Below are 24,514 nucleotides of genomic sequence, written 5' to 3' on the forward strand. Positions count from 1 at the left end.
ATTTTGGACCCTTTGGACCTTAATGTAGACCAATTTGAAAACAGGACCAAAAATTAGGAATCTACATACACAGTTAGATTCGGCATATCAAAGAACCCGAATTATTCAATTTTTGATGAAATCAAACAAAGTTTAATTTTGGACCATTTGGGTCCCTAATTCCTAAACTGATGGGACCAAAACTCCCAAATTCCTTTTATGGTCTTGTGTTTAAATTTCATAGATTTCTATTTACTTATACTAAAGTTATGGTGCGAAAACCAATGTGTCTTCAGACAACTATGACGCTGACGCCAACGTCATACCAATATATGACTGCAAAAAACGCAAATTTGTTTTGCAGTCATATAAAAACAATCCACTTGCCAATTAATCAAGGCACATTACTTTTGAAAGACAACTTTCATTTGCATAAGGTAAGGAATCTAGTTTCTACTATAAATAGAATGTATAAATACTATAAATAGGCATGATTTGACCTAGTATTGTAATAGGGCGCAAGTTCCATAGCAGGAAAGTCGCCTCCCAAAACATCAATATAATAATAGTATTGTAATATAATCCCTTTGTCTGAAGATAAAAACCTACCTTTCCTGGCACAGCAATAACTGTCTCTTTCATAGCCTGTAGGTTAGAACTTTTGTCTGAAGATAAAAACCTACCTTTCCAGACATGCCTAGTCCTGGCATAGCAATAACTGTCCCTTTCATAGCCTGTAGGTTAGAACCTTTGTCTTAAGATAAAAACCTACCTTTCCAGACATGCCTAGTCCTGGCATAGTAATAACTGTCCCTTTCATAGCCTGAAGGTTAGAACCTTTGTCTTAAGATAAAAACCTACCTTTCCAGACATGCCTAGTCCTGGCATAGCAATAACTGTCCCTTTCATAGCCTGTAGGTTAGGAGCTTTGTCTTAAGATAAAAACCTACCTTTCCAGACATGCCTAGTCCTGGAATAGCAATAACTGTCCCTTTCATAGCCTGTAGGTTAGAACCTTTGTCTGAAGATAAAAACCTACCTTTCCAGACATGCAGAGTCCTGGCATAGCAATAACTGTCCCTTTCATATCCTGTAGGTTAGAACCTTTGTTTGAAGATAAAAACCTACCTTTCCAGACATGCCTAGTCCTGGCATAGCAATAACTGTCCCTTTCATAGCCTGTAGGTTAGAACCTTTGTCTGAAGATAAAACCTACCTTTCCAGACATGCCTAGTCCTGGCATAGCAATAACTGTCCCTTTCATAGCCTGTAGGTTAGAAACTTTGTCTGAAGATAAAAAAACCTACCTTTCCAGACATGCCTAGTCCTGGCATAGCAATAACTGTCCCTTTCATAGCCTGTAGGTTAGGACTTATCTTTTCCATTCTTAGTATTAAACTGCTTCGCTTCTGTGCTTTCTGTTGTAAACTAGCATGTAACTGTTAAAAAATAACAAATAGATTTTGACATTTCAGATGCCTCATATAACAATCATCTTCACATTGTGCTTTTCATATTTGTATAACAGCCATTTGATTAAATGTGCATAAGAAAGAAACATAAGAAAGTATTTAATGTATCTAATTTTTGTCAACAGAATAAATGTCTATAAGAAGAAAGTTGTGATAATTTAGATGCCTCATTTAACAATATCTATACAATGTTTGAACAGAATAAATAGATCTAAGATGAAGATTGTGACATTTAAGATGTCATAATTAACTAATATGTCAAAAGTTCTTTATATTAAGGTAAAACATTCAATCATTATTTGTTGACTTGTGTCATTTGGTCTTTGGTGGAGAGTTGTCTCATTGGCATTCATTTACATCTTTTGATTGTTATAATCAAGAAAATTTATGTAAGAAAGAAAAATAAGAAAGTATATAATGTTTAAACAGGGTTGTTAAAAAACAAATGTGAGGTGTGGTTTTGATGGCTGGAATAGGCTGAAGTCTAACCTTTTTGACAAGTTGCCAACTGTTGTTAGGATTGCTGGGATTGGTTGGATTACTAATCTGTTTACACAGTTGCCAGCTGTTGTTAGGATGGCTGGGATTGGTTGGATTACTTACCTGTTTAAACAGTTGCCAGCTGTTGTTCAGATGGCTTGGATTGGTTGGATTACTTACCTGTTTAAACAGTTGCCAGCTGTTGTTAGGATGGCTTGGATTGGTTGGATTACTTACCTGTTTAAACAGTTGCCAGCTGTTGTTAGGATGGCTTGGGTTGGTTGGATTTGTGATATACCTGACTTAGGTTTGGGGGACTAAAGACGAAGTATATATATTGCAAATAAAAAGAAGAACTTTCATATTATGATCCTTTACTTTGGATTCAAACGCCAAAAGAGGCTGATACATCTAATCATCACAACAATCATGGTTAAGACAATACAACGTTTCCGGAAAGTACGGATTCAACATACAGATATATAACATCCCCGCCCAAAAATGAAAAATTCCCATATTTTTCGAAAATGTTGAATTCGTACTCCAAAAAGAAAAAGATTCAAAATTTTATATATAACAATTCAAAACACAAAAAAAAACAGGCACCTTTAAACTTCATCATCTCTTAATTTCTCATGTTTCACAGACATGTAAATACAAATACATATGACCAAATGCTAGTTACTCTTTAACTTCAACATAAATATGATGCGGCGAAATCTTATAAAATATAGCATATTATCATTTACTGAATTTTAGTGTGCTTGCTAAAAAGTGATTGATATACAGTACGAGATTAGATTCAGTGGAGTCCCTACTCCTGCTAATGGTTAGATACACCTTATAATGAATAAAATTTATAGGTTACACTATGAGAAAAAAAAAATCTACTATTGCGCCTACTTTCACGGTATACCATCCCTATCATACACACACTCTCTCGATAAAATAAACAATAAAGTGAAACAAATAAATTTCAGCAGAACAAGACTATCAACCAGGGTTCATTTCTGAGTCATCTCTAATGCACCACTTACACACAAATCAGATTTTCTTTTCTTACTGTACACAGACAGATTAAAAATTTTAAATGCTAGGATTTCCATCAAATCAGTCATACATAATGTTCGTTATCATACCAAAACAAGTCTTCATTAATCTTTACTAACAAGTAAATTTAAGTATCGCAGTACTTCATTTCAAAACATTAACTTCTACCTCTGTGACTTGTAAAAATATTTCACATGTTGAGGTATACCAAAAAAAACTAACCATTAGCAACTCAACTACTTAAAAATACAACAATGAATCCAATAAGATAACTGGCCTATCTAATCTAATCAACATATGTACATGTGAACCAACAAAAAACAAAATCATTCAACACAGTGAACTTTGACGGTATTTTCGCACTCAGTGTATTTAAAAAAATTAACTGATTCATTTTAATCTTTTTAGTAATAAAACAATCTACTGTCTTAAGTGAGCCAAAACATGAAAGTCTTTTCAAATGGAAACTTTTAAAAAGAAAAATTAATACTTTTCTCAAAACTTTGTATGTCGTTATATTCAAATAGTTAAAATTAATACTTAAAAAATAACAGTTCTGTGACAAAAAAAACCAACATCTTCAATATATGTTTGCAATAAATGATATTACTACATGTACTAATCATTAAATGTATCAATAAAATGTATCTTCAAAACAGTTCAAGTAAATTGTATCTTGTTCTGTAACTTTCGATATGCATGAGATAAATCTCACAGCAAAATATGTCTTATTCAGCCTTCTGATTGCGTTGTCACGAGATAAATCTCACAGCAAAATATGTCTTATTCAGCCTTCTGATTGCGTTGTCACGAGATAAATCTCTGCGTTTACGGAATAATCGGAGGGGGTCTTGACTTCAATAAGGCACACGCCTTTGGTCCTAACTGATTGTCTTAAGTAAAATGAGACTTATAAAATAGAATGTTTCTTCAAAACAGTTAAATGTTGATCAAAATGGTCAATGATAGTAAATAATGTGTTGTAACTTCTGGATCCTTCTGGCATGCATGAGATAAATCCCACAGCAAAATATGTCATATGCAGGGTTCTGATTGTGTTGTCATGAGATAAATCTCACAGACGGTATAAACGGAGGTGGTCTGGACTTCAATGAGGCACGCACCTATCGGTGGTCCTAACTGATTACCTTCGATTTAAGTTGCGGTTTGTGACTGTAAACGAATATTGAGAACTGGTTGTAGAATAATTTAGTCTGTTTCCTGGTGCATTGAATAAAGATGAAGACTGGCTATGCAATGAATAATATATGCCTTGCTTGTTTAAACTTAAACTTCTGTCCTGTCCCTCTGGGACTTTTCTCCAAGTACACATCGATGGCCATTTCTGCCCTTGCGAGTCAAACCACGTGTTTTGCACTGTTGACAATTATCTTCATTTTAATGTTTCATATGTTCATTTTGTAATATTAGGTACCAATTGTTCGATTTTAAGTTCCTCCACCATGTGATATACCTGACTTAGGTTTGGGGGACTAAAGACGAAGTATATATATTGCAAATAAAAAGAAGAACTTTCATATTATGATCCTTTACTTTGGATTCAAACGCCAAAAGAGGCTGATACATCTAATCATCACAACAATCATGGTTAAGACAATACAACGTTTCCGGAAAGTACGGATTCAACATACAGATATATAACAGATTACTTACCTGTTTAAAAAGTTGCCAGCTGTTGTTAGGATGGCTGGGATTGGTTGGATTACTTACCTGTTTAAACAGTTGCCAGCTGTTGTTAGGATGGCTTGGATTGGTTGGATAACTTACCTGTTTAAAAAGTTGCCAGCTGTTGTTAGGATGGCTTGGATTGGTTGGATTACGTAGTTTCACAATGGCAGCATCAATCAGTTTACCATAGGTATCTTTGAACCATTCCTCCTGGGGTGTTTCTGGTGGCTGTGATGTTATCTCTTGTAACTTCTCCAATGCATATAATGTCTGCAAATATTTTTATATTCTTAAAGTCACATGTCACTAACAAAACATTTAAGAATAAATCAACTTCAGATAATTTTTATTTCACTCAAGATAAGATACATCAGTCATTTTGAAAAGCTCAATAGAGCTTGTTTTTATTTAGTGTATTCAAACCTTAAATACAAATTTGAATAAATGGGTAATTGACATGGACATCCAAATTCAACTGATACCAATTGTTTGGTCATTCTTATTTAGTTGAGTAATACAGACAAAAAACAAGAATGTGTCCAAAGTACACGGATGTCCAACTAGCAGTAACATTTTCCATGTTCAATGCACCGTGAAATTGGATAAAAAAATCTAAATTGGCATTAAATTAGACAGATCATACCATAGATAACATGTGTTTAAGTTTCTAGTCGATTGGACTTCAACTTCATCAGAAACTACCTTGACCAAAAACTTGAACCTGAAACTCGCACTTTCATTTCCTATGTTCAGTGGACAGTGAAATTGGGGTCAAAAGTCTAATTTAGCTTTAAAATTAGAAAGATCATATCATAAGAAACATGTGTACTAAGTTTCAAGTTGATTGGACTTCAGCTTCATCAAAAACTACCTTGACAAAAAACTTTAACCTGAAGCGGGACAGACGAATAAACAGACGAAGGCACAGACCAGAAAGCATAATGCCCCTCTACTATCCTAGGTTAGGCATAATTATAGACTGTCTCTGAATCTTTTAACAATGAGCACTTTAGCAAGATTTATATTTACAGTAATCATTTGATCTTTCTTTTTATCTTTCGTTAAATTGTATAAATTGACACCACATTGTTTTGAGTGAACAGTGATTTCTTGACTTTAAGACATCTTTTAAGATAACTGAACAAGACAGATAATACTCACTGGTTTCATTATAGTCTTATGTTTTTCTCTAATGATGGCTAATTTCTCATCTTTGGTCAGGGCTGAGTTAGTGTTGACCTTCTTGACCTCACTCTCCAGTTGTTGAAGTTTACGTGTTACATCTTGATGTTGTTGGTTTAATGTTCCCAGCCAGAGTTCATCCCAAAGTAAGGTAATTCTTCGTAACTCCTGGACTAATTGTTTAACTTCTGATATCATCCTACAAGTAAAAATCAGTACATTAAAGTCAATATGAAGAACAAATCAATACAATGATTCTACACACACTTTTTACTTACTGTGAAAGTACTTAATTGTGGGTACCAATGAATGTTTGTAGTTTAAAGTTCTATGTTCATGGGGTCTTACACTCATGAATTTTAGATTTAAGGTCAAGGAACAGTAAATGGGCTATGTCGCAGATTCTGCTAAAAATTTGCATACAACCTTGGCTCGTTAAACTACAACTGAAAATCGAAAAAAATAATGCATTTATCTCAATTATCATTTGAAATATTACTGATTGAATTCTTACAAAATGGGCGAACATTTGTATAGAAAGCACATAAAATCGGCGAAAAACCTTCTAAAATTTGTCTTGAAATCGCCAAATCTCTAATTCTACTCCATAGATTTTTCTTAAAAAACTATATATTGTTGACACATAAATTTCTGTTTTAATGATATAAAATAATCATAGGGTCACCGACTTCGTTTTTTGTCTAATACTCAATTTGTAACCTTGTTTGTAGAGAAAAACGTCAAAAATGAATATTTTTCGGCCCTCAGCACGATAACGTTACGATTATTTCGACGTTTTGTTAGATTTTTTCACATAGAACGCAACTTTGAATGATCTATACCGTAAAAACGAAGTCGGTGACCCTATCTGTATTTTTCATCATTATAACGTAAATTTATGTATCAACAACATATAGTTTTTTAAGAAAAATCTATGGAGTAGAATAAGAGATTTGGCGATTTCAAGACAAATTTTAGAAGGTTTTTCGCCGATTTTATGTGCTTTCTATACAAATGTTCACCCATTTTGTAAGAATTCAATCAGTAATATTTCAAATGATAATTGAGATAAATGCATTATTTTTTCGATTTTCAGTTGAAGTTCATCGAGCCAGAGTTGTATGCCAAATTTTACTGAAATCTGTGACATAGCCCATTTACTGTAACTTGACCTTAAGATCTTTCCCTGGCTTGATTTGGACAAAATTTGTTATCTTTTGTTGGATATTTAAATTCGTGGATAAAGCCATCCAAGAAAACCACTAATATTGATACCCAACGAATAAAAGTTATTTCACAGTATAAGAATTAAGGCAGTTCCTTTAAAGCACTTATGATACCCAAGGAAGGCCCTTTAAAAATGAGGTAATCATTTACAACTCAACTATGCAAAAACAAAGACGACACCCACCTATAGATGAGATTTGGAAATGTCATCCCTGGGTCCCATGTGTAATTTTATGGAACAGCCCTTAATATATTAAGTATTGTTATAATACTGTATCTAAATAATTATTTTGTAAAGTGGTTTATTTTTGAAATTTTTATTAAAATGGTTATTAAATCTGATTGTTGATCTTTAGCTTTTTTACTGGCTATAGTTTTGGTCTGATTTAAAGTACAAAACATTTTAGAGATCCTTGCAAGCAATGCATGGACAAAGGAGCTGTCTTTTATCAGATTGCAAAAATGCATGAATATTTGGATTTCTTTTTGAATAACTTGGAAACCACTAAACTCCTATGCTTTGTGAAATTGCGAGATCACATGAAAAGAGGTGATATGAATAACTAAAGGAAGTTGTTGATGTACTAACTTTGGATTGTTATAAGACAATATTTCTACTATAGACATTAGACAGCCCTGTAACATTTTACTAGAGGGATCCTCTATATCTTCATCTTCCTGAGAGTTACAATCATCAGAATTCTCATCCAGTTGTTCTGTTAGATAGTTACTCAGAAGTCCTTAAATATAACAAAAATAAAGTTTATATACATACAATTTACAAGTGTAGACACACAGAGACATCTGTTGAAGGGTTTCTCAGTAGTCTTAACATATATAACAAGGTACTGTTTGACAGACATAGTTTGAAAAGTGTGGACACGTAGAAATGATTGTTAGAAAGTAACTAAGAAGTCTTCCAATATACCAAAACACTCTGTATATACATGCATTTAACATTTGACAAGTATGGACACAAAAGGATGTATATTAGATATGTACTCAGAAGTCTTTAAATATACCAAAATACTCTGTATATACATAGTCAACATTTGACAAGTGTGGACACAAAGAGATGTCTATTAGATATGTACTCATTAGTCTTCCAATATACCAAAATACTCTGTATATACATATAGTTAACATTTTACAAGTGTGGACACAAAGAGATGTCTATAAGATATGTAATAACAAGTGAAACTGCGAGCTTCTGCTCACTGATGATATCCCCGCCGCAAGTGGATAATATAAATAGTGTAAAAGTATGCAAGTGTTCGATAAACAGGAAGTTGTCAAGTGATCAATCTGAAAACGCATCACACGGCATAGCTGACTTATATAAATCCTGAAACCAAATTTCAGAAATCCTTGTATTGTAGTTCCTGAGAAAAGTGTGACGAAAATTTTCAACTTGGCTATCATGTGTAAAATCATACAAGTGTTCGGTTAACAGGAAGTTGTCAAGTGATCGATCTGAAAACGCATCACACGGTATAGCTGACTTAGATAAACACTGAAACCAAATCTCAGAAATCCTAGTATTGTAGTTCCTGAGAAAAATGCGACGAAAAATATTCATGGGACGGACTGACTGACTGACGGACGGACGGAAGGATGGACTGACGGACAGACAGAGGTAAAGCGGGGGTATAATTAGTCTTCCAATATACCAAAATACTCTGTATATACATATAGTTAACATTTGACAAGTGTGGACACAAAGAGATGTCTATTAGATATGTACTAATTAGACTTTCAATGTACCAAACTACTCTGTATATACATTTAGTTAACATTTGACAAGTGTTGACACAAAGAGATGTATATTAGATATGTACTCATTAGTCTTCCAATATACCAAACTACTCTGTATATACATACAGTTAACATTTGACAAGTGTGGACACAAAGAGATGTTTATTAGATATGTACTCATTAGTCTTCCAATATACCAAAATACTCTGTATAAACATATAGTTATCATTTGACAAGTGTTGACACAAAGAGATGTATATTAGATATGTTCTCATTAGTCTTCCAATATACCAAAATACTCTGTATATACATATAGTCAACATTTGACAAGTGTGGACACAAAGAGATGTCTATGAGATGTGTACCCATTAGTCTTCCAATATACCAAAATACTCTGTATATACATATAGTCAACATTTGACAAGTGTGGACACAAAGAGATGTCTTTTAGATATGTACTCAGTAGTCTTTAAATATACCAAACTACTCTGTATATATATGCAGTTAACATTTGACAAGTGTGAACACAGAGAGGTGTTTATTAGATATGTACTCAATAGTCTTTAAATTTAGTCTTTTAATATTACCAAATACAGTTTTACATATTTACAGTTTGACAAGTGTTGATACACAGAGCAGTTGGTAAAATTAAAACTCAGCAGTCTTTCAACATAACAAATTATGCTTTACATGCATACAGTTTGACAGTGGTGGATACAAAGATATGTTTTCTGATGAAACTGTCTTTAATACATTTAAGAATAAAATATTTAAATGATTCATGTTTTATTTTTACCAACAAAAGTACATATTTCACTCATAATAAATTAACTATCATAGTGGGACAATTTCTTTGTACCATCAACAAAATGTATCAAATTAGATGAAAATGGAATTATATTGAGGGTATTTACCTTCTCTTCCTGAATCTTTGCTGTCAGATTTATTAAATGAAGATGAACCAACCACAGCAGGATAAACAATTAAATGTGGAGCATCATGGGCTACTCTACACAACAAGTCAGAAACACTCTGTCTAACATACAACTCTGGGTGACTTAGTCGGGAAAACAACTGAGGAATAATTCCTGCAATACAAATTATCATACAGTAACAGAAATAGAATGGTGTGATATACAATAAGTCAGAAACACTCTACTAAATAACTCAGTGTGACTAAGTCTGGAAAATAATTAAGGAATAGTTCCTTAATTACAAAAATACTGTTAACCAAGTTATTTTCTAATTTACACCTTTCTAGCTGACCTGGCAGATTTATTTTTTGAGATTTTCTAATGTTTTTGATATATTTTTAGAAGGGAAGATCCAAATTTGACATATCGGCTACATATCTTATAACTATTATTTATCCCAAAGTAAGTTAGAAACACTCTGTCTATCATATAAATATGGTCAACTTAGTTAGGAGACAGCAGTGGAATAATTTCGTGAAATATATAAGTTTCAGATTAACATTTACTATTTTTGCTGTTATCTATTCAATGATGCTATTTCAAACTTTCCTGTTGAGATTTTCAGCCTTTGAATACTTCTTATCCTATTTCACAGAATAGTGTTGATGTAGTAAGCTTTGAATACTTCTTATCATATTTCACAGTATAGTGTTGATGTAGTAAGCATACACAGTCAGTCCTAGCTAAAGGACATTTCTCAGTTCCTAGGCATACACAACCTGTAAACATGGCAACCTAAGTGTACATTTATAATACTTTACCTTTCCATGGTGCTGTAGGTGTGCTAGCCAGACCAGGCTCCAGGACATTCCTCAGTTCCCAGGCATGTTTGACCAGTAACCGTAATAATCGGAGTGTACCTATTACATTACCATCTTCATCACTCTGAGTCTTCTGTTAAATATACAACACAAAATATAAATCTATCAAGAATTGAACAACAATCTATGAATCAACACTTTTAAAAAACAGAATGTCAATTTTCTGTACACACCAAAGCAAAACTGGAAAACTATATTGCACAATTTCTTGCTATGGCTTTAATCAAATGTTTGTGTAATCAATGAATATACATTATATCCCAAAAAACATGGAATCAACCAATTAAGAATAAATGACTGGATTGAGAACAATGTACTATAAGTCATTAGTTACCTCTCCTCCATTGAGTTGAAGGTAAGTGAAGTAGGCCTTGGCTGACAGTTGGTAGTAGTGGTACACTCTATGAACTACTCTTTTCCATACACTCAGTAACTTGTCAATACAGTCCTCACTGGCTATTTGTAATGATAAACAACAGGACAACAATTGTCTTCTGGTTGTCTCTGCACCTTCATCACATTCATTCTGTAAAGATGGTAAACAATAAATACAAACTTTTATATCATCAGTCAAAGGAAAAGTCGTGATACCCAAGTATTAAAAAATTAAAATCTCCAAAAACTGTATAAAGAACAACAGTTCTACTGATATGGTCAATGACTACTAACACAAAGGTTCCTGGTTCGATTCCCGTTTGGGAGGAAGATTTCTGGAACTCAATTTTCGGCTCTCCCTTGACACCATTTGCGAGTATGGTCTTGAGGAAACGATGATAGTCCGTCGGAAGGGGACGATAAATGGCTGACCCGTGTTAAGAGAGAGCCATATCTCTTGCACGTTAAAGACACCCTTGTAGATTTCGAAAAAGAGTAGGCTAATGCCGCTACAAGGCAGCACTGGCACCTGCAAAGTGGAAAGGGATTAATATAAGTTGCAAAACTTGTTTCCCAATCCACTATAAATAAATATGTTTAAACTAAACTAACGATTTAATAGTATTTTGAAGAGATGGATGGACATCAGCATACAATAAGTCCTGTCTATTATTGGGCGTATAAAATATCACAATTAAATCATCCTACCTGGTCTTCACTGATATCTTCTTCACTACTGAATGAAGTATGGATCTGACTGAGCACGCTCAGAACCTTCCCTGTCTCTTCATTACTGGTACCCTACAAAGAAATCATACTTTGGTTTGAAAGCTGTTAAACTATATTATACAAATGACAAAATCTATTGTTGCTAAATATTATATGGACTTTCATAAATTAATAACTGAAGAAAATGTTGCAGAACTCTGACATTATATATCTAATCAATGTATGGGGTATTCTTATTACTCATTTATATTGGTATCTTACCTTTGGTAAAAGGAACAAAATTTCTGCTTTTTCATCTGTAAGTAATTCTACACTTCCATGGCTGAAATAAACAATGGACTTAATGACAGTCAACTGTTGTATAACTGTTCTAATAGTTGTAGCTTAACTGTGGTATAACTGTTCTTAAACTTGTAGAAACCCAAAAGGATCTTACAGAATAAGAGTTACTGTAAATTTAGAAATTATTAAGTTCATTTATTATTGTGATTTTGTCTTTTTAGATTTAAACGCGATTTTGTTTTTTTTTCAATTTTGAAAAAAATCCTGTTCAATTCATATAAAACATTTCAATATGAGAGTTTAAATTTTTGCATTTACTGTTTACAGCGTTCGCAATAGTAAAAACCTCGCAATAATTTCTGAATTAATAGTATTCATACATAAATTGTAGGTCAAGGTCATATGTAGGTCATCATGACTCCTTCACAACTGTGGTACATCTATTTAATACTTATAGCTTATCTAGCAAGGATATTAAGGAGGAAGAGTTATTCATGCATCTTATGTAGGTCAAGGTCATATGTAGGTTGTCATGACTCCTTCACAACTCTGGTACATCTATTTTATACTTATAGCTTATCTAGCAAGGATATTAAGGAGGAAGAGTTATTCATGCATCTAATGTAGGTCAAGTTCATACAATTTTTGCTTTGCACAGCCCTTCACAGCAATATAAGATAAGTCTTATAATAAAATATTGGTCTTTTGTTGAGAAATGTCTCATTGGTAATCATAGCACATATTCTTATCTTTATTTTAGTCTTATGTAGCTTGTACTAAAATAATAACTGTAACAGATGATTGGGTGCATTTTGACAAACCTTGCATTATCCACAGACTTTCTTCCCCACTTGTAACACCATCCAGCTAGTGTGAACCATGATTTACTCAGAGTTGGACATTCCATTGTGCTGAGATGTAAAATCTGACCTATCACCCTGTCACTATGGGACAATATAGGATTGTCACCAATCTTCAGATCTGAAATGTCATAAAAAGTTGATTAAAACCTTAAATGTATGATTTCCTGACCTCACCTTCTAAAGCAGATCACCAACCTTGACCTCACATTCTATAGCAGATCACCCACCTTGACCTCACATTCTATAGCAGATCACTAACCTTGACCTCACCTTCTATAGCAGATCACTAACCTTGACCACACCTTCTATAGCAGATCACCCACCTTGACCTCACATTCTATAGCAGATCACCAACCTTGACCTCACATTCTATAGCAGAGCACCCACCTTGACCTCACCTTCTAAAGCAGATCACCCACCTTGACCACACATTCTATAGCTGATCACCAAGCATGACCTCACATTATATAGCAGATTACCCACCTTGACCTCACCTTCTAAAGCAGATCACCAACCCTGACCTCACATTCTATAGCAGATCACTAACCTTGACCTCACCTTCTTTAGCAGATCACTAACCCTGTCAGTCTTCCCTTTTGTGTAATAGGGAGGGAATAACCATTTGGAGGGGAGTGAAAGAGAGGATTTTGAAAATTAATGACCTCACATTGCAACAGGCTAAACTAAATAACCTACTAAAGGCAGCTTGAAATTGCAAAAATTAAAGATAAATATTGAGGCAGAAAAAACATTTTTTTATATGCTCTCAACTTCATGACAAATACTGACCAAAATGTTTGACCTGATATAATAATAAGGAAAGACAAATAAAATATGAGACATATTTACAGACCAGACAATATAATGGCTTTTTTCAGCTTCCCTTCCATTGTGTGAAACACCAGAGATCTGACATCCAACTCAAACATGCTCTCACAGGGCTTCCAAAATTTTTCTGAGCCAGCCGGACATTTTATATCTGTTCCGAATTTTAATCCCCAAGACTATTAAAGTCACAAAAGGCAATTATGGTAATCAGATGGCCATCCCAATGAATGACATAAATTTAGATTAAAAACGATATTGAAATTTACTTTGATATGAATTTGATGTTCTGACATAAACTGTTAAAATTGGCATTGCATCATTCAAAGTGTACACACCAGTGTGTTCATATCTGCATTAGACTCTTTATTTGTTTAAATTGACGTTGTCTAGAACTTTATTTTTGTTTTTAAAGTCACAAAACCGGATGTTGACTTGACAATGGTAAAACATGGACCATAAAGGGATACGTAAAATCCGTGTACGTTTACATAGCACGACTGAGCGAAGAAGCTATTTCCACGTTATTTCTTCAACAAAATACTTGAAATGAACGTTAGGTACAGGTATCAATGATAGTTTTAGAATTTTGAAGAAATGTAGGATGCATAATTGAATTTCCCACCTGTGCACATGCGCACACATGTTCTTGTTCATACAACGTAGTTCTGACGATTTTTTCATGTAAAACCTTTTTAAATGTTTCATCAAATCAAGTTTATAAATGTATTTATTATAAATTTGATCTTTTGGACTAAATCAATTAGATACAAACCGCTGAAATGTACGAAAGTAATTGTGAATGGACTGATTAATTTATAGGAAGTCCGGTACTGAAAGTAGTTTACCTGTCACCTGAACAGGTATAGTTTTCAGCTGTCCAACAACTAATTAGCCTTGATTAAAATTAGAAAGTATTGAAGTAAGGGTTGTTTTGATAGTAATTAATCAACATGTCACTTTTATGACTGGAAATGTATGGCTGTTAAAGGCAAAATGTGGGTCAAAAAGATCGTGAATTATATTAAAATGACCGAAAAAGCCTTGAACACTAAAAAGTATATGACCGTTTTTCCCAGCCGGTCTTTTACCGGACATTATACAAATGACCGGAATATATGACCATTTTGGAAGCCCTGTGCTCTCATTCATTTTCTGATTAAGGTTGATCCTTTTACTCAATCATTTTACCTCTCGTGACCTATGTTTCATCAAAATGTACAATGATCTGTATATTCTAACAGTATCAATAAATAACTTTTTCTACATCAAACAAATCTATCCATATTTTCTGCTACAAGTAGCCTCTACTTCAAATATATCTCTTTCCCTATTACTTACCATGATCTGCATCCTCTAACACTATCCCTAACTTCTGCCTGCTACCTCTTGTCTCCACCTCCAGTAAGAGTTGTATATTGTGGGATAACACAGAACTATCTCCTCCTTCTATTCTTAACTGACTTGTCAATGAAGACAAGTTCTTATGTTCTATCTGTAGCCATTTAACAATTGTTAGAAGTGACCTAGCACTCAATTCATTACATTGTAATAATAAACTTTTGTCCTTGACATCTTTGCGAAGGTCAGAACAAACATGGCCGACTATGCTATTACTAATGATGTCAATTCCATCCTTCAATTGTCCAGTAGCTTGGAGTAATTTTGCTGCTGTGCGTTCAACACGTAACACATCAAGTTGATTTATACTGGAGTTACTTCCCCTGAGTCTAGTCAAAGACGTTAGTATTGCATCTTGTTTTACTTGACGGCCATTTTCTGATCCTCCATCAGAGAGCAGATTAATTTGTTGTAGAAGAAGTTTCTCTGCTAAGATATAGTTTTCCTGTTTCCTGGCCAAGTTAGATATTCCTAGCTGTAGCTTCAGTTGTTGACCAATCAAATCTGAAGAAAAAAATCATTAGGCTTTATATGTATATGTAGACATTTTTTATTGAAAGTCATGCTTAGCAAAGTATGTAAACATTAAAAAAACATTAGGCTTTATATGTATATGTATACATTTTTTTATTGAAAGTCATGCTTAGCAAAGTATGTAAACATTAAAAAAACCATTCAAATTCATATAATATACAATTAGATAAATGGGGAATGTGTCAATGGGACACAGATGATGGTCCAGCTTGCATATCATATTAAGTTATAAAGGGACATAACTGAACAAGAGGCTGTCACAATGACAGCAAACCGGATTTATTAACATTTATTTGTGTCCTGGCAATATCACAAGAACCATAACTGATGAATGCTGAACGTGAAAATTGTCAATATCAAATTTGACCTCCATTTTGTAGTCAGTATCAACATATTAAAATTTGAAAAGCTTACATTGAATGGTTCATTAGTAAATGCAACAATGTGAATGGAAACACCATTTTACGATCTTTCAAGAACCATAACTCCTGAACAGTAAAAGTCAAAATCGTCATTATTGAACTTGACCTCTATTTTGTCATCAGTAACAACATATAAAAATTTCAAAAGCTTTGGTTGAATGGTTTATGAGAAAATGCAGGGACACGACTGGAAACACCATTTTTCAATCTTTCAAGAACCATAACTCCTGAACGGTAAAAGTCAAAATCGTCATTATTGAAGTTGACCTCCATTTTGTCATCAGTAACAATATATTAAAATTTGGGAAGCTTTGGTAGAACAGTTCATGCGTAAATGCACGGACACGACTGGAAACTCCATTTTTCAATCTTTCAAGAACCATAACTCCTGAACCGTAAAAGTCAAAATCGTCATTATTGAACTTGACCTCCATTTTGTCATCGGTAACAACATATTAAAATTTGGGAAGCTTTGGTAGAACAGTTCATGCGTAAATGCACGGACACGACTGGAAACTCCATTTTTCAATCTTTCAAGAACCATAACTCCTGAACGGTAAAAGTCAAAATCGCCATTATTGAACTTGACCTTCATTTAGTTGTCAGTAACAACATATTAAAATTTTAAAAGCTTTGGTTGAACGGTTCATGAGTTAATGCACAGACAACATTTGATTGCCGCCCGCCCGCCAGCCGTACATCCCCAAATCAATAACCGACATTTTTGTCACAAAAATACGGTTAAAAATGGTAAAAAGTGATGTGACCCAAAATTTGTAGTTGATCTCAACTGAAAAAATATAATGTATAAGTTTTATAAAGGGTTAATATCTAATATAACATTTGTATTGATAACTTACTAGATTTTTTATCTATCCCAGGTAGATGTTGTTGTATATTAACAAATCTCTGGACTTGTAAGAATGTGCTGACATCATGTTCATCCTTGTCCAAGATGAAATCACCACTTATTGGCAACAGGATGGGCTAGAAAATAAACAGGAATAAATATAACATTGAATGGTTCAATACTGGAGTTGACTACTCAAAGGAGAATAGGTGAATAGTTATAGAACTTTCTGGATTAGTCTCATTAATATCTAGGCAGACATAGTGTGCAAAGTAGAATTGTTTGTGATAATAGAAAATCTAGAGGGATACCTTCCTAACTTATAGAACTTTCTGGATTAGTCTCATTAATATCTAGGCAGACATAGTGTGCAAAGTAGAATTGTTTGTGATAATAGAAAATCTAGAGGGATACCTTCCTAACTTATAGAACTTTCTGGATTAGTCTCATTAATATCTAGGCAGACATAGTGTGCAAAGTAGAATTGTTTGTGATAATAGAAAATCTAGAGGGATACCTTCCTAACTTATAGAACTTTCTGGAATAGTCTACTTTCTGGATTAGTCTCATTATTATCTAGGCAGACATAGTGTGCAAAGTAGAATTGTTTGTGATAATAGAAAATCTAGAGGGATACCTTTCTAACTTATAGAACTTTCTGGATTAGTCTCATTAATATCTAGGCAGACATAGTGTGCAAAGTAGAATTGTTTGTGATAATAGAAAATCTAGAGGGATACCTTCCTAACTTATAGAACTTTCTGGATTAGTCTACTTTCTGGATTAGTCTCATTATTATCTAGGCAGACATAGTGTGCAAAGTAGAATTGTTTGTGATAATAGAAAATCTAGAGGGATACCTTCCTAACTTATAGAACTTTCTGGAATAGTCTACTTTCTGGATTAGTCTCATTATTATCTAGGCAGACATAGTGTGCAAAGTAGAATTGTTTGTGATAATAGAAAATCTAGAGGGATACCTTCCTAACTTATAGAACTTTCTGGATTAGTCTACTTTCTGGATTAGTCTCATTATTATCTAGGCAGACATAGTGTGCAAAGTAGAATTGTTTGTGATAATAGAAAATCTAGAGGGATACCTTCCTAACTTATAGAACTTTCTGGATTAGTCTACTTTCTGGATTAGTCTCATTATTATCTAGGCAGACATAGTGTGCAAAGTAGAATTGTTTGTGATAATAGAAAATCTAGAGGGATACCTTCCTAACTTATAGAACTTTCTGGATTAGTCTCATTAATATCTAGGCAGACATAGTGTGCAAAGTAGAATTGTTTGTGATAATAGAAAATCTAGAGGGATACCTTCCTAACTTATAGAACTTTCTGGATTAGTCTACTTTCTGGATTAGTCTCATTAATATCTAGGCAGACATAGTGTGCAATGTAGAATTGTTTGTGACAATAGAAAATCTAGAGGGATACCTTCCTAACTTGTAGAACTTTCTGGATTAGTCTCATTATTATCTAGGCAGACATAGTGTGCAAAGTAGAATTGTTTGTGATAATAGAATATCTAGAGGGATACCTTCCTAACTTATAGAACTTTCTGGATTAGTCTACTTTCTGGATTAGTCTCATTATTATCTAGGCAGACATAGTGTGCAAAGTAGAATTGCTTCATGTGATAATAGAAAATCTAGAGGGATACCTTCCTACCTTTATTCTCATCTTTTCAAATACAATATTGTGTACATTTCTAGAATGATTTTTTATACTTACAGGGGCTAGAGGAATTGAGAGGGATTGTAGAATGTTTGTTATTAGATACCTTTTTTGTTTTATCCTCTAGTTGTCTTCTCAAACAGAATATAGTGTACAGTTCTGTAAGTATTTTCTGTGATGACAGAAGAGGCCATTCAAAGGAGCTAACTCGCAGTAAGTCCTCAATAATCTTCTCACTTTGTAACAGACTCTTGACAAACTCAGGTCTAAAATAAAAGGTTTATATATACAGAAGAGGCCATTCAAAGGAGCTAACTCTGAGTAAGTCCTCAATAATCTTCTCACTTTGTAACAGACTCTTGACAAACTCAGGTCTAAAATAAAAGGTTTATATATATGGTAAAAATATTTTCATTTGCATTTTCACTTGTTTTGTGATAAAAAAATTTTATCTGACACTCTGTTAAAGCATTTGACAATTTAGAAAGGCCTAATTTCTTAACTTGTCTGAAGTCTTATCTATAATATTGTTCTTATTTTTATATTGATTTTCATTTACTACATTTCAATTTTATTATCTGTATAAAAAAAACATTTGACCATGAGGACCCCTTATTCACATGGCAGTAACATATCTTAAAGTTCTGAATGGTACTCATTGCTATCTTTCCTGGAACACGATAGTTCTGAATGGTACTCATTGCTATCTTTCCTGGAACACGATAGTTCTGAATGGTACTCATTGCTATCTTTCCTGGAACACGATAGTTCTGAATGGTACTCATTGCTATCTTTCCTGGAAAACAATAGTTCTGAATGGTACTCATTGCTATCTTTCCTGGAACACGATAGTTCTGAATGGTACTCATTGCTATCTTTCCTGGAACACAATAGTTCTGAATGGTACTGATTGCTATCTTTCCTGGAACACGATAGTTCTGAATGGTACTGATTGCTATCTTTCCTGGAAAACAATAGTTCTGAATGGTACTCATTGCTATCTTTCCTGGAACACGATAGTTCTGAATGGTACTCATTGCTATCTTTCCTGGAACACGATAGTTCTGAATGGTACTCATTGCTATCTTTCCTGGAACACGATAGTTCTGAATGGTACTCATTGCTATCTTTCCTGGAACACGATAGTTCTGAATGGTACTCATTGCTATCTTTCCTGGAACACGATAGTTCTGAATGGTACTCATTGCTATATTTCCTGGAACAGTGACTACTGCTAGTCTTACAATATGTTTTTAAACTTCTCTCTTTGGATTGATTTGTGGATGAACATGGTCACTGTTAGTGAACAAAATACTTCACAAACTTAAGTCTTGCTTTCTTATGTTGTACTGTTATACCACTGTCCCAGGTTAGGGGGAGGGTTGGGATCCTGCTAACATGTTTAACCCCGCCACATTATTTATGTATGTGCCCATCCGAAGTCAGGAGCCTGTAATTCAGTGGTTGTCGTTTGTTTATGTGTCACATATTTGTTTTTCGTTCATTTTTTTACATAAATAAGGCTGTTAGTTTCTCGTTTAAATTGTTTTACAATGTCTTATCGGGGCCTTTTATAGCTGACTATGCGGTATGGGCTTTGCTCATTGTTGAAGGCCTTACGGTTACCTGTAGTTGTTAATGTTTGTGTCATTTTGGTCTTTTGTGGATAGTTGTCTCATTGGCAATAATACCACATCTTCTTTTTTATATTGATCTGTTTCTAATAATTAATCTTATGTAACATTGATAAATATTGAAAACAAAGTTATTGTTCTCACTGATGGAGGAAGTTTCTACTGATACCTACTTGATTTGTTTCTGATGTTCTCACAGATGGAGGAAGTTTCTACTGATACCTACTTGATTTGTTTCTGATGTTCTCACAGATGGAGGAAGTTTCTACTGATACCTACTTGATTTGTTTCTGATGTTCTCACAGATGGAGGAAGTTTCTACTGATACCTACTTGATTTGTTTCTGATGTTCTCACAGATGGAGGAAGTTTCTACTGATACTTACTTGATTTGTTTCTGATGTTCTCACAGATTGAGGAAGTTTCTACTGATACCTACTTGATTTGTTTCTGATGTTCTCACAGATGGAGGAAGTTTCTACTGATACCTACCTGATTTGTTTCTGATCAATGATAGCAGCTGCTACTTTGACATAGTGTTGGTAAACCAGATCAAGTTTCTGACTGGTTCCCCATATTTCTCCTACATGTAGTTCCTGTTTAGTCACATCATTTAGAGATCCTCCTGGAACTAACTCCATATTCTCTTTAACACCAGAAATGTTGTTCAAATCAAACTCTGACAAGGCTCTGTCAATAGAAATCATGTAAGAACTCTACAAATGTTCTTCAGAACTAGATGTGTCAAAGAGACACGAATGGCCCTATCTCAAAAGGTTGAAAAATCGGCAATTTCAATAACACATGTGGACACAAACATGATGGTAGTCTCACATATAAAAAATCAGCTCAAAATCTGGATGCGTATAGAAATAAAGTCTGTATAACTGTGATTTTAAACAATTTATCAAAGCCCATAATTTCGACAAAAATTAACCGTATAATGGTTTGTTGCGGAATGACAGTATTAAGGAATGATTGAATTATGGACTAGGGTAAAACTATATGGCACCGACAACTTCTTTGGGATGCCACAAAAATGATATACATGAATAAATTAGAACTATAAAAGTATTCTTTATTTTGATTGGTTGATAGGCAACATATTTTACATTTTTTCACTAAATTTTGCAAATACCCTCCTGAAAATGACATTTCTGTTAAAATCTTAGTATCTCATAAGGGCTATTCCAGAAAAAAATGTATGGGGGTTGGTTGGAAGGCACGTTGTATTAATAATACATGGATGATGGGTATCAGAGCAACTTTTCACACTACAATGATCTATAATTATCAATTACAATTGTCTGGGTGGCTGGTGCTGACAAAAACTGCCTTCCAACCCCCCCATACATTTTTTTCTTGAATAGCCCTAAGACAAAATAAATTATTACTTACCTGACATAGTTTATATCAATATCTGTATTAAAGGCTGTTTGTAATGATATAAAAGATGTATCCTGACGATACTCCATTACAGATTCCTGCCACTCCATAACTGACTTCCAATCTCCCAGGGACTGATAACACTCTACAACCTGTCAACATAAAGTTTTAATGTATTACTGAGTATATTACCTACCTGATTCACAATAAAATTCAGTCTAACAATGGGTAGATGTGTCTCCTGTTGTACTGGTGTTGTATTGTGTTTACTGAGTATATAACCTACCTGATTCACAATAAAATTCAGTCTAACAATGGGTAGATGTGTCTCCTGTTGTACTGGTGTTGTATTGTGTTTACTCAGTATATAACCTACCTGATTCACAATAAAATTCAGTCTAACAATGGGTAGATGTGTCTCCTGTTGTACTGGTGTTGTATTGTGTTTACTCAGTATATAACCTACCTGATTCACAATAAAATTCAGTCTAACAATGGGTAGATGTGTCTCCTGTTGTACTGGTGTTGTATAGTGTTTACTCAGTATATAACCTACCTGATTGACAATAAAATTCAGTCTAACAATGGGTAGATGTGTCTCCTGTTGTACTGGTGTTGTATTGTGTTTACTCAGTATATAACCTACCTGATTCACAATAAAATTCAGTCTAACAATGGGTAGATGTGTCTCCTGTTGTACTGGTGTTGTATAGTGTTTACTCAGTATATAACCTACCTGATTGACAATAAAATTCAGTCTAACAATGGGTAGATGTGTCTCCTGTTGTACTGGTGTTGTATTGTGTTTACTCAGTATATAACCTACCTGATTCACAATAAAATTCAGTCTAACAATGGGTGGATGTGTCTCCTGTTGTACTGGTGTTGTATAGTGTTTACTCAGTATATAACCTACCTGATTGACAATAAAATTCAGTCTAACAATGGGTAGATGTGTCTCCTGTTGTACTGGTGTTGTATTGTGTTTACTCAGTATATAACCTACCTGATTCACAATAAAATTCAGTCTAACAATGGGTAGATGTGTCTCCTGTTGTACTGGTGTTGTATAGTGTTTACTCAGTATATAACCTACCTGATTGACAATAAAATTCAGTCTAACAATGGGTAGATGTGTCTCCTGTTGTACTGGTGTTGTATTGTGTTTACTCAGTATATAACCTACCTGATTCACAATAAAATTCAGTCTAACAATGGGTAGATGTGTCTCCTGTTGTACTGGTGTTGTATTGTGTTTACTGAGTATATAACCTACCTGATTCACAATAAAATTCAGTCTGACAATGGGTAGATGTGTCTCCTGTTGTACTGGTGTTGTATTGTGTTTACTCAGTATATAACCTACCTGATTCACAATAAAATTCAGTCTGACAATGGGTAGATGTGTCTCCTGTTGTACTGGTGTTGTATTGTGTTTACTGAGTATATAACCTACCTGATTCACAATAAAATTCAGTCTAACAATGGGTAGATGTGTCTCCTGTTGTACTGGTGTTGTATTGTGTTTACTCAGTATATAACCTACCTGATTCACAATAAAATTCAGTCTGAATTCTGAATTCTTAAAACAGTTGTTGGCATGACACGGGTTATGTTCTTTTCATATATGTTATGATGGTATGATACTAAACCCCTAACGGGAAGGATTGTGCCTGATGTTCATATGATGAAATCATAATCTTTCAGTCAATTTAATTGAAGTCTGGAGCTGGCATGTCAGTTAACTGCTAGTAGTCTGTTGTTATTTGTGTATTATTGTCATTTTGTTTATTTTCTTTGGTTACATCTTCTGACATCAGACTCGGACTTCTCTTGAACTGAATTTTAATGTGCGTATTGTTATGCTTTTACTTTTCTACATTGGTTAGAGGTATAGGGGGAGGGTTGAGATCTCACAAACATGTTTAACCCCGCCGCATTTTTGCGCCTGTCCCAAGTCAGGAGCCTCTGGCCTTTGTTAGTCTTGTATTATTTTAATTTTAGTTTCTTGTGTACAATTTGGAAATTAGTATGGCGTTCATTATCACTGAACTAGTATATATGAGTCTAGGGGCCAGCTAAAGGACGCCTTCGGGTGCGGGAATTTCTCGCTACATTGCAGACCTGTTGGTGACCTTCTGCTGTTGTTTTTTTATTTTGTAGGGTTGTTGTCTCTTTGACACATTCCCCATTTCCATTCTCAATTTTATTGACAATGGGTAGATGTGTCTCCTGTTGTACTGGTGTTGTATTGTGTTTACTCAGTATATAACCTACCTGATTCACAATAAAATTCAGTCTAACAATAGGCAGATGTGTCTCCTGTTGTACTGGTGTTGTATTGTATTTACTCAGTATATAACCTACCTGATTCACAATAAAATTCAGTCTAACAATGGGCAGATGTGTCTCCTGTTGTACTGGTGTTGTATTGTGTTACTCAGTATATAACCTACCTGATTCACAATAAAATTCAGTCTAACAATGGGTAGATGTGTCTCCTGTTGTACTGGTGTTGTATTGTGTTTACTCAGTATATAACCTACCTGATTCACAATAAAATTCAGTCTAACAATGGGCAGATGTGTCTCCTGTTGTACTGGTGTTGTATTGTGTTACTGAGTATATAACCTACCTGATTCACAATAAAATTCAGTCTGACAATGGGTAGATGTGTCTCCTGTTGTACTGGTGTTGTATTGTGTTTACTCAGTATATAACCTACCTGATTGACAATAAAATTCAGTCTAACAATGGGTAGATGTGTCTCCTGTTGTACTGGTGTTATATTGTGTTTACTCAGTATATAACCTACCTGATTCACAATAAAATTAAGTCTGACAATGGGTAGATGTGTCTCCTGTTGTACTGGTGTTGTATTGTGTTTACTCAGTATATAACC

The 24,514-nt window shown here is 34.1% G+C and overlaps 1 protein-coding gene across 1 annotated transcript in view; it reads right to left on the reverse strand.

The window, feature by feature from the left end:
* LOC134726048 (serine/threonine-protein kinase SMG1-like) overlaps positions 1-24,514 on the reverse strand; it is a 132,952-nt gene that overhangs the window by 69,252 nt on the left and 39,186 nt on the right. Inside the window, exons 27-41 of the mRNA XM_063590433.1 lie at positions 21,625-21,764; positions 20,719-20,916; positions 18,700-18,859; positions 16,921-17,047; positions 15,045-15,608; positions 12,837-12,996; positions 11,995-12,055; positions 11,713-11,805; positions 10,964-11,155; positions 10,570-10,702; positions 9,749-9,922; positions 7,669-7,819; positions 5,832-6,051; positions 4,770-4,940; positions 1,287-1,418 (exon numbers count right to left, since the gene is read on the reverse strand). Of these exons, the coding sequence (XP_063446503.1) occupies positions 1,287-1,418; positions 4,770-4,940; positions 5,832-6,051; positions 7,669-7,819; positions 9,749-9,922; positions 10,570-10,702; positions 10,964-11,155; positions 11,713-11,805; positions 11,995-12,055; positions 12,837-12,996; positions 15,045-15,608; positions 16,921-17,047; positions 18,700-18,859; positions 20,719-20,916; positions 21,625-21,764 (2,676 nt within the window). The remainder of the gene's footprint in view (positions 1-1,286; positions 1,419-4,769; positions 4,941-5,831; positions 6,052-7,668; positions 7,820-9,748; positions 9,923-10,569; positions 10,703-10,963; positions 11,156-11,712; positions 11,806-11,994; positions 12,056-12,836; positions 12,997-15,044; positions 15,609-16,920; positions 17,048-18,699; positions 18,860-20,718; positions 20,917-21,624; positions 21,765-24,514) is intronic.

Source organism: Mytilus trossulus, chromosome 7 (assembly GCF_036588685.1).
Source record: "Mytilus trossulus isolate FHL-02 chromosome 7, PNRI_Mtr1.1.1.hap1, whole genome shotgun sequence".
In the NCBI taxonomy this organism is placed as follows: domain Eukaryota; kingdom Metazoa; phylum Mollusca; class Bivalvia; order Mytilida; family Mytilidae; genus Mytilus; species Mytilus trossulus.